At 34.6% G+C, this 11,451-nt stretch overlaps 1 protein-coding gene across 1 annotated transcript; it reads left to right on the top strand.

Annotated features, from left to right (window-relative positions):
• The first annotated feature begins 977 nt into the window (after positions 1-977).
• On the top strand, positions 978-5,798 carry LOC111472026 (TMV resistance protein N-like). Its single transcript, XM_023117709.1, has 5 exons — positions 978-999; positions 1,766-2,279; positions 2,424-3,492; positions 3,586-3,861; positions 3,940-5,798. Exons 2-5 carry the CDS (start codon positions 1,789-1,791, stop codon positions 5,416-5,418), a joined length of 3,315 nt encoding a protein of 1,104 aa, XP_022973477.1. The 5' UTR covers positions 978-999; positions 1,766-1,788; the 3' UTR covers positions 5,419-5,798.
• Positions 5,799-11,451: the final 5,653 nt, after the last annotated feature.

Genomic DNA, 11,451 nt, shown 5'->3' on the forward strand with positions numbered 1-11,451 from the left:
AAAATAGTACATTTATTCCTCATTTTAATTGCTGTATATGGCCCGTTAAACTTAAGCCACTCTCCTCTAAATATGGAAGCATGTAAGTTGGATGCCTCAAATTCTCCAACATAAGAAATACAATTAACTAATTCAAAGAAAAACGTGAATAAACTAAATAAAGAAAAATCACAAAGCTTTTATCCAACTTAAGGTATCTTTTGGCTTCTGTCATCAACATTTTTAATATATGGTTTTGCAGTCCATGTGTTGTATAACTGAAGACTCGTAGGTACTCGAAGTGAGGTATCTTGCCGAATCATGCTTTATAGGGGCTGCAACTATCCAACGCCTATCGGTTAACGATTTAGAACATAAACCGCATGTCATATTACTTCGCTTCACAAAATTGCCGGAACTTGCATACTCTTGAGTAAGCTTCTTGTAGTGTTCATTATAGTGCGATTTCTTTGTTCAACCACACCATTTTGTTATGGAGTATATAGTTGTTAGATAAATCCCTATTATATAGTTAAACTTTCCTATTTTGTTGTTAAAGATCCCCATTTCTTAGATTAAGCCACACACAATTAAGTAGGTGGAATAGCTACGGGGAGAGGACATTAATTCAGTTCCCATTTTCTTTTCTATTACCCGTTGTTATTTTCTTCTTCGAAGAAGTTTCCTTAGGCCTTTTTTTTTACTCCGTCTACGTTTTCCTCTCATTTGCCAGAACTCTCCAACTCGGTAGGTGTGCAAGATTTTCAACTTGGGATTAGATCGGTTTTCAACGAGTCTTTTGAATTTGTTGAAAGCAGGTAATGCCTCTTTTTTTCTTTCTTTCTTGTGAGCAGGTACACGAAAACCAACTACTATAATAAAAATATTTATTTAAGTTTATAGATAAATATATATATATATATATATATATATATTCATAAATCAAATAATAGAAAAAGGACAAGTAGGGAAAGAAAAGCGTGTTGAATTATTCTCACACACCACACATTTGCTTTGAAGGTTGTCTTCAATGATATAATTAGGTAAAAATATCGAGACCTCGTACATAAATATATGCCACATGCATCGGAATATTTTCCCTTATAATGAATACCAATACATACATTAAGAAAAGAAAAATGTTCATCATGTCCTTCTAGGTATCCAGCAATAGCACCAGATACGCTAGCCTAAACAGTACGAGTCCCAAGAGGTTTACAAACCGCCTTGTGGATCCATATTCGTACGTATGGGTCGTATGTAAAGTAGTAAATATATACATCCGATGACCCGGATTGAAAAGTCGCCTAAGCGAATACGATTTTAAATGATGGGTCTTATTCATATTGTATGCGGGCATTCCCTAACCTCAACGGTGGATTCACATTATTGGAATATATTTTTATATAGTTATAATCCATTATGAATTTTTTACTTATTTTCAAGAGTTTGGTTAATAGTATATTTGATATATTTTATCTTATGGTTAGTTGAATATTTTGTTTTAGTTGGTATCTATTATCCTATTTAAATATTTTTAACCTTAAATGAATATTGGAATTTCGATCGCACTTTTGTTCCTCATTCTTAACATGGTATCAAAGCATCATTCTTAACACACATGCTACTCTTGCATATTTAGGTGAAGGCAGGACACCTTTGTACGGTTGACAACCACACTGCATTAAAGATCATGGAACCTACCTAGTTCTTATAAGTCGTCTACTTGATCTTTTTTCCACATAAATGAAAGAAGGATTAGTAGGGAAGGGAAAGCGAGTTGAAGGCTGTTTAGATCAGACCAAACCCATGATGCTTTCTTCTTCTTCTTCTTCTTCTTCAACTGGTAAATGGAAATTCTATGTGTTCTTGAGCTTCAGAGGCGAAGACACCCGTTTTGGCTTCACAGACCGTCTCTACAACGCCTTAATACACAAAGGAATCTCCACCTTCAGAGACAAAGACGGGATCGAAGAAGGCACAGACATTTCTTCCGATCTCTCCGCCGCCATTGAAGCGTCCAGAATTGCGCTCGTTATCGTTTCAGAAAACTACGCTTCGTCAAGGTGGTGTCTTGAGGAGCTGGATAAGATCTTTGAGTGCCATCACCGGCTTGGGATGACCATTTTGCCAATCTTTTATAAAGTGGATCCTTCTCATGTTCGGAACCAGACAGGAACATTTGCTGAAGCTTTTGCTAAACATCAACTCAGATTTGGAGAGCATAACCCCAACATCCAAAAATGGAGGGAACTTCTTACCAACCTCGCCAACCTCAAGGCTTGGCTTTTGGAACCTTGGTAACAAACAATTTCATCCATTATTTGGTGTCTTCTTCATTTATTATAATTGATATTGTAAGGATAAGTATAATTACTATCAATGTATATTATGATTTACTATAACCCTACTTATGTACTTGTGCTCCATTCTCTTGGGATTAGGACATATGAATCAGAATTCATCGAAGAAATCACGACGGTTCTATGGAAGAGAATTAAACCGACCTTGAAAGTCACTCAAGAACACCAACTAGTTGGAATCAATTCTAAACTAACCAAACTTTCTTCTCTTTTGAACCCGAACTCGGATGAGGATGTGATATGGGTAGGAATTCATGGAATGGGTGGCATTGGTAAGACGACATTAGCTAGGGTTTGTTACGAGCGAATTTGCGACGAATTTGAAGCTCATTGCTTCATCTCCAATATTCAAGAGAACTTTGAAACCAATGGTCTTCCATATTTACAAAGTCAACTCCTTTCAAGGATGTTTTCAATTGAAAACAACAACAAAGATGTTGAAGAAGGTATTGCTATGATAAACCAAGCGGTTTTTCAAAAAAAGATTCTTCTTGTCTTAGATAATGTGAATTGTTCAGACCAAATCATGGGATTGATTCCAAACAAAGACTCTTTTAGAAATGGTAGTAGAATTATAATCACAACAAGAAATGCAGATTTACTTTCAAACGAGTTCGAAGTGAAAAGAATGTTTGAATTGGAAGAACTTACCAACGAAGAAGCCCTTGAACTCCTTAATTTGAGTGCAAGTCTAAAACCAAATTGCTTAGAACACTCCAAGAACATTGTCAAGATTGTGGGAGGCCACCCTCTTGCACTCAAATTATTGGGATCATCTCTAAGAAACAAAGATTTGAGTGTGTGGGAGTATGTGATAGAAGAGCTTCAAGGAGGTGGGAATATTCATGACAAAGTTTTTAAGTGTCTTAAAGTGAGTTATGATGGATTGGATGAGTGGGAGAAAGAGATATTTATCGACGTTGCTTGCTTCTTCAAGGGGAAGAGAAAAGAGCTTGCAGAAGAGATTTTACATGATTGTGGTTTCCATGCTAAAACAAGGGTTGATCGTCTCATTAAAAAATCTCTCTTAACTCTTTCTTACAACAATAAATTGAGGATGCATGATTTATTGCAAGAAATGGGTCGAAAAATTGTTCGTCATAAACCTATTCAAGATCGACTATGGCGCCAGAAGGATATTAAAAGCATGGTAAGATATATTGTCGGTCTGTTTGGAGTGACTTTCTAAATTCTTAAAAACATTGAAAAATCATTAACTTGATTTGGTATTTTGTGAATTTAGGTTGGAGAAGCATCGGTCGAAAGCATATTGTTCAAGTCGACAAGAAACGTTGTGGAATTTCCAATTTCGTTCTCAAGAATGCACCAACTAAGGCTGCTTAATTTTCACAATGTGAGGCTGAAAAATGTGTTGGAATATTGCATTCCAAGTGAGTTGAGATATTTGAAGTGGAAAGGATATCCCTTGGAGAGTTTGGTATTGAATTCAGAAGAATATAAGCTTATTAAGCTTCACATGTGCCACAGCCATTTGAAGCAATTTTGGCATGGAGAAAAGGTACCAATCTCATACTATATGTGTACTCATAAATGTTGTTCTTGTGTTAAATTGATATCAATCTTTACTCTTTGACAGCATTTGGAGAAGCTGAAGTATATCAAACTCAACCATTCTCAGAAGTTGTCCAAAACTCCAAACTTTGAAACTATTCCAAATCTCACAAGATTAGAGCTTGTAGGTTGCACAAGTTTGGTCAATATTCATCCAACAATTTTCAGTGCAGAAAAACTCACTTTTTTGAGTCTGAAAGATTGCATCAATCTCACCAATCTTCCACCCCAAATTAACATCAAGGCTCTTGAAGTTTTGATTCTCTCTGGGTGTTCAAAGGTGAAGAAGATCCCAGAATTTTCAGGCAACACAAATAGATTACTGAAACTCAATTTGGATGGCACCTCTATATCAAGCCTACCTTCATCAATAGCAAGCATGGATCATCTAACATGGTTGAGCCTAAGCAATTGCAAAAATCTTATCAACATTTCAAATTCCTTGGATAAGATGACATCTGTTGGAATATTAGATCTTTGGGGATGTTCAAAGCTCGGAAATAGAAAACGAAAGCGGGGCGACGTCGAAACGGTGGAGCTCGACGTGAGACAAACCACACGAAGAACGGACGATGGAGACAATATGTTTAGAAAGATTTTGCTTTGGTTATGCAAAGCTCCAAGAAGTGGCATTTCTGGGATTCCATCACTGGCGGGGTTGAACTCTCTTACAAGCCTAAATATGAGTGATTGCAAGCTTGAGGAAGTCCCAGAAGGGATTGAGTGTTTGGTGTCGTTGGAATATCTGAATTTGTCTGGCAATAACTTCTCTCGTCTTCCAACAACCATTTCTCGACTCCATAAGTTGAGAGGATTGAACATAAACCAATGTGAAAAGCTTCTTCATTTCCCAGAGCTACCGCCAAGGATCTTAAGGGTTTTGTCAAAGGGCTGCATTTCATTGAAAGATTTTCTAAACCTTTCAAAACTTGACCATTCAGTTCCGATCTTAAGGGTGAATCTTCAGAACTGTTTCCAAAGGACTGACAACAAATGGTTCCATGAATTGATCATTTCTTTGATGCACAAGATGTTCTTCGGAAAACGAAAATTCAGCATCATAGTTCCTGGGAGCGAGATTCCAGATTGGTTCACGACCACAAAAATAGGATCTTCGATATGCGTCAAGTGGGACAATGACGCACCAAATGCGAACACGGGTTGCTTTGCGCTCTGTGTCGTTTTTGGACCAAGCAACAACGGCACCACCCATTTTTGCTGGAGAATTTTTACATGTGTGACTGTAGCAGACAGTAAGGACCCATACAAAGAAGATCTTGGAGTTGGTTTCTTCTCTTTTTTAGGGATTAAGTTAGACCACATTTGGATGTTTACTGTGCCTCAAAAGATTATGAGAAAGATTCACAACAGTAAAGGTAAAGAAATTGAGTTTCATTTCTCATCCACATTTACAAAAAGTATCAAAATAAAAAAGTGTGGAGTTGGTTTGATAAATATGGAAGAAGAGAGTGAGGTCATGAAACAGTATGCTTTGTTGGGTTGACCGACGAGAATTTGACCGACGATCGGAATTATATTATGTCAAAACAAGTACCAGAGTCAAAGGAAAAACTTGAGGAGAGAGAGCTTTTTGGAACAAAGGAAATGTAATGATAGGAGTGAGGTACGTTCATGAAATATTAAGGTTAAGTTATGTACCGAAGTGCTATGGATATGAGAGATTGATAAAAGAACAGAGTTAAGTTATGGGTAGAAAGGGATAGGTGTGTGATAGATTGATAGAACTATAACATTAGGATACATTCCTGTGATGATATAACTAAGGCACATTATGCAACGACATGACTGTGATAGGTATAAGAACGTTAAGACTATGATAAATTAAGGAATGATACGACCACGAAGTGTTTACGATATGATATGATTATGATACGACATGTGAATGACAGATATATATATATATTTTGTTGTTATATGGTATGAAAATGATATGAAATATATTATGGTACGAGATATGTGATAAATTGACATGTTTATGAGATTATATATTGTGATGCAATATGTTATGGTATGATATGTATATGATGAAATGTTATGTTAAAAGTTTGGACCGTTGTGTTGTCTCCTAAATTGTGTGTATACAACATAATATGAATGACATGAAATCACGATAAATAGCATGAAATATAACCCCGTTAGAATTATATATGATATGAGAATTGAAGAATGAGAAACAATATGATATGATATGAATGATGAACGATATGTGAAATGATACAAAAAACGATATGATATGTACACTAGTGGGGTTGTATTAAATGATAATGAAAATTGAAATGTTGGGACTTCATGCATTATGTGTGCTCATGCATTGGAGGATACCCCTATTCCGTCACGAGGGTACGGACGCGTACATCCACTAGGCAGGCGAAATATCATTATGTTTTACATAATAATGCCGTGACGGTTACTAATTCTAATGGGTGTCAACAAAAGGAGGGCTATCAGAGCAGGCTCGTCCGACAAGAAAAGTGGCCCAGCGGTGTGCAAACTATCTGGTGAGCCCATACTCGTACGTATGGGCTGTGTGTAGAGTATATGGTACATATCCAAGCTGCCCATTAAGATAGTATTGTAGGAAAAATAGATTGATATGATAGGTCTCGTCATTGCATTCGCATGTTTTTGCATTTAACCCCAATAGTGGGGTCACTTACTGAGTATTTCTTAAAATACTCAAGTCACGTGCTACCTCTATTTCAAGTTAAGGCAAGGGATTCCTGTACGGCTAACGACGACATCGCAACTCGACACCATGACACATGCATAGGATAGTCGCATTTATTTTCTTAATCTTAGGCTAGAATAGAATATTTTTAATTTAACGTTTATTTATTTTATTTAGTCTTTTGTTGTGTCGTTTTAAAGGTATTTTCAAAACACGTAAGTGCATGACTATGTTTTAAGTTGAGAGTTATGTTTTATGAAAGTTTAAATAGAGTATTTCCGCATTCATGTTTATGATATGTATACAGTAGCGACCTTAAATTAAATAGAAAATTTTGGGTCGTTACAAAAAGTACATTTTTTTTAAAATGAATTTAACCATTCGATTTATGAATAGAAGGTTTGATAGAAGTATTAAAACCTATGATTTTGAATAAATTACAATAGTCTCGTGGAGAAAAATAAAATCTTAATTCTTAGTGTATTTTTCTCATATTTTAGGTCTATGACTAATGAGAAATTTTAATTTTATGTATGGAGATAAATATTTGATATTTACGTGATACACTATTCTTATATAGATTTAGAGAACTGATATTTAAATTAATTTTACAAGTATCGTATACAAGTTAAATGTTTTTTTTTTTTTTACTTCGGAAGCAACAAAAGAACTGACCGCTACTACAAATAGTACTACACCCTTGATCGTGAAATATCGATTGCTTGTTGAACCCTGTGAATTGCGTGAAAGTAGGATACTCCAAATTCGGGAGTCTAAGAGTTTTATAAAACTTTCTTGATGGAAAAAAATGTGAATGAAAGATCCCACTGAATTGAATTGGGTCCATGAATAGTTTAGTAGTTCCTTTAAAATCTAAAAATGTTTACATTGTGACTTAGAATGGTGCAAACACTAATATTAAGGAAAAGATCCGTGTACAGGGAATCATATCGAGAGAGAAAACATTATGATAGTGACTAAGATGGCTTGGAATGACAATCCTTTGATATGTATAAAAAGATTCTCTAGGCTAAAGTGTTTGAGGGTCACCTATAACACGTAGGATTACGAGACATATTTATCTTCTCTAGTGCAAGTAGGAGACGGTTAGAAATCTGCTCGTGATTATACCCTATTGTCCATTGTAAAGGTGGATGTACGTGATAGGAAATGTGCTGACTTGATCAACCTGTCTACAATTACTCATATCCCTTCAATATCGTGAGTAGTCCTACTATAAAATTCATAACTATATTCTCCGGTGTTCACTCTGTCGTGCTTAAGGGTTGCATTACTACTTAAATTATGTTATGTCCTTCATGCTACACCACAAAAAATGTTTTTTCAAATCCTGATACATCTTATTGTCACCTAAATACATAGCAAACGGGGAGTTATATGCTTCGATTAATATCTCATTTTTTAGCTCTTTCATCGCTGGCACGCATAATCGCCTTTGGCATAATAATCCACCATTAGATGATTTAGAGAAACCGTCTGTTGGTTTTGCCGTAAGTTGATCTAAAATCTTGGTTAATCTAGGATCTCCTTTTGGAGAATCAATGATCTAGTGTCAGAGACGCTAGCCCGACCAGTACGAGGCCCAGGAGGTGTACAAACCGCATTTTGGGTCCATATTCGCACGTCTAGGCCGTGTGTAGAATAGTAAATACACATCCGATGACTCAAATCGAAAAGTCACCTAAGAGAATACGATTTTAAATGATAAGTCTCATTCATACTATATGTGTGCATTCCGTAATCCCAATAGTGGGGTCAATTACTGAGTATTTCTTAAAATACTCAAGTCATGTACTACTTTTATATTTCAGGTAAAGACAAGACACCCTTGTACGGTTGATGACGACAATGCATTAAAAATCATGAAACCTACCTAGGATAGTTGTATTTATTTTTTGTTGTCTTTAAGATAGCGTCGGTCATTACGCTTTGAATACTTTTCTCGGTTTTATTTTAATGTACTTTGAATACTTTTCTCGCTTTGAATACTATTTTCATATCTTATTTTCTATTATTACTGTTGTAGGCGATATAGTGTTAGGAGATAAAATTTAATGGAGTTTCTTGCCATTTGATATTTCGGTTTTTATTTTTAAATTATGTTCACCAAATCTTTTCTCAATCTTCCCTCTCTATAATTATTTTCAGTAAACAGATATTCACTCTCTTAGCCAATTTTAATTAATTGTTTGACCGCTCATCTTACAAATTTGCTAGAACGGCCAAATTCTAACTTATTTCCTATAACTATCAAAAATATAATTAATTGGATTGGAAAAATGAAATCGGATTATTACTTGATCTCGTAAAATATTGGATAAAGGAAAAGAAAATCTGATTCTAACTTAATTTCCGAATTCACCATAAAAACATACCAAAATCTTTTATAAGAAACTATCTGAAATTCTAGGTTATTCGTTGAAGAGAGATAATGGGGTCGGGATGGGAGGTTGGTGGAGAGGAGTGAATAAGATTTTTCGTTTTTTTAAGTAATCATTTTTTTGTTAATTTATTTATTATTATGATTTTATTAACGATTATTTTATATAATTATTATTATTCCCCGAAAGTGTTTTAATCTTGGAATAACTCGAGTCCTTCTTCTAAGAGTTGTTTATTAACAACTATACCCTAGTCCGTATGAGTCATGAAACTTTTTTTGCATGCATAAAACTTTCGTCAGCCTATCACTTGGTATTTTTCCCCCGGGATGCCTAATATTTACAACGCTTTGATAGTGAAAGGTCAGGATACTTACTGCCGGTCAAGAAATTAATGTGACTTGTGAAGTACAGCAATAGCAATTATTAGGAAATCATCGGGTTAGAGAGCTATGAATGCTACAGATGGTCTAATGAGAGGAATGGAAGTAACTTTAATTTCTGTTAAAGTGTCTCGAGTGATAGTTACCTATTTTAAATTTTGATTCATACTCCAAAATTGTTTTAATTCCCTAAAATCTTCATACTTACTCTTAATATTGTACATGAGTCTTATATAAATTTTCCTAATATTTTGAGTCTTCTAGGATCTTGAAAACGTCATATAATTTTCATAAGGGTCTTTTGGTCATTTGCCACCCCAAATCTTTGTTTAATTCATCAACATATTCCAATGGCCTTGTAACTTTGTGCAATCCCTTTACACCATGACATACGGCTCCTCAGTACATAATTACAGGGGCATTTTAGTCATTTTACATCTATACTTGGTTTAGCCCGTTATCATTTTACATCTATACTTGGTCATCAAATTTTGTACATAACATTATCATATCATAATGAGCATTTTCCTAAAATTTCATGTGCAACATAATTATTCATCTAGTAGGTTTGTGGCTGAGGCGCTTCATTTAAATAAATGTTCATTTGAACAATAAGGTTGGCAAACTTACTCAATCTTAATTCCAAAATCCTCACTATTTTTTTTTTCATGATGATTACACGATCAATAGTTTTACTAATTTCTTGCATTGTTCTCTAAATCAAATTCTCTAAACTTTTCTAAAGGTTCCATAATTGACCTTTTTGTCCATACATCCTCAAAATCTCCTTTTAAAATATCTGATCTCTGCTTACATAAGAAAATTGTTGATAATACTCCAAAATGACTCTCTTTATCATTCAGGAAAGACAAAAAAATTTAGGGTAGCAAACATTCTCGAGAATTTCTCTTAGATTTGAACCATAGCTGATAATAGAACTAGAATAGATATTTTTTGTTCCGTACTCACACGAGCTCGTATCTTTGTTTTTCGATCAATCTCTAATTCTAATCTTCCTCTCCAATCAGATATTATGGTGTCGGTATAGACCGAAATTTCTTTATGGTCCAATTCTAATTGGTAATAGATAACGGATTTTGCAATATCTGACTGATCCCAATTCTTTATAGTCCATTTACTATAGAAGTTTCCAAGAAATTCATTAGAGGAATATTTCCAATAAAAATGGTTTGTTCTCTATATATTTAATAATTAAAAAAACTATTTTTAACCAAACAACTTGTGATACTTAAAAATCAAACTTAAAATGACAGATAGCTTAACTACGGTAATACCTTTTAACCAGGTTGACATTGCTAGAAAAAATTCATCGATAATTTTCTACAACAATTTGTTTACGTTGAACTTCTTGGAGTGCATTCGTGTATCATAAGTGTTAGGTTTTGATGTAACTAAGCTAGAAACATAAACAATTGAAGTTTTTAGTACTGATATCATTGAATACTCAACTTGATTTTATAGCTTTCCAAATAACGATAAACCGACGTTCCAAAATATTTAAACTAAATACCAAAAAATACTCTCTAATTATTTTGAGCTAATCAAATTCTTCTAACAATCCCTCCCCAAGAATTAGTTTAAGTAGAAAAACTCTGCACACCAAGTTCTTCAAGCAACTTTCGAAATGCTTCTAATTTTAGAGGGTTTGTCAACAAATCAACAAGTTATTTCTGATACCACAAAATAATAAATTAATAGTTCCTTCTTTTGTAAGATCTCTAAGAAAGTGAAATCTTACTCTTATGTGTTTGGAACGTCCATGTAGAACTGAATTTTTGGATAGCTTAATAGTTGAAGTACTATCACACATTAGCTTTGTTCCTTCTATTTAAGAGTGATCAATCTCTTTGAGTATCCTCCTCATCCAAACAACTTGACATGCACAGACACTAGCAGCAACAAACTCAACTTCTATGGTTGATAAGGTGACTATAGGCGGCTTATGAGAAGGCCAAGCTACTACTCCTCCACTCATCATAAACACATAGCCGAAAATACTCTTGCTATCTTCCATGTCTCTGGCATAGTCAGTATGAGTAAAT

The sequence above is a fragment of the Cucurbita maxima genome, unplaced genomic scaffold, assembly GCF_002738345.1.
Source record: "Cucurbita maxima cultivar Rimu unplaced genomic scaffold, Cmax_1.0 Cma_Scf00063, whole genome shotgun sequence".
Lineage (NCBI taxonomy): Eukaryota > Viridiplantae > Streptophyta > Magnoliopsida > Cucurbitales > Cucurbitaceae > Cucurbita > Cucurbita maxima.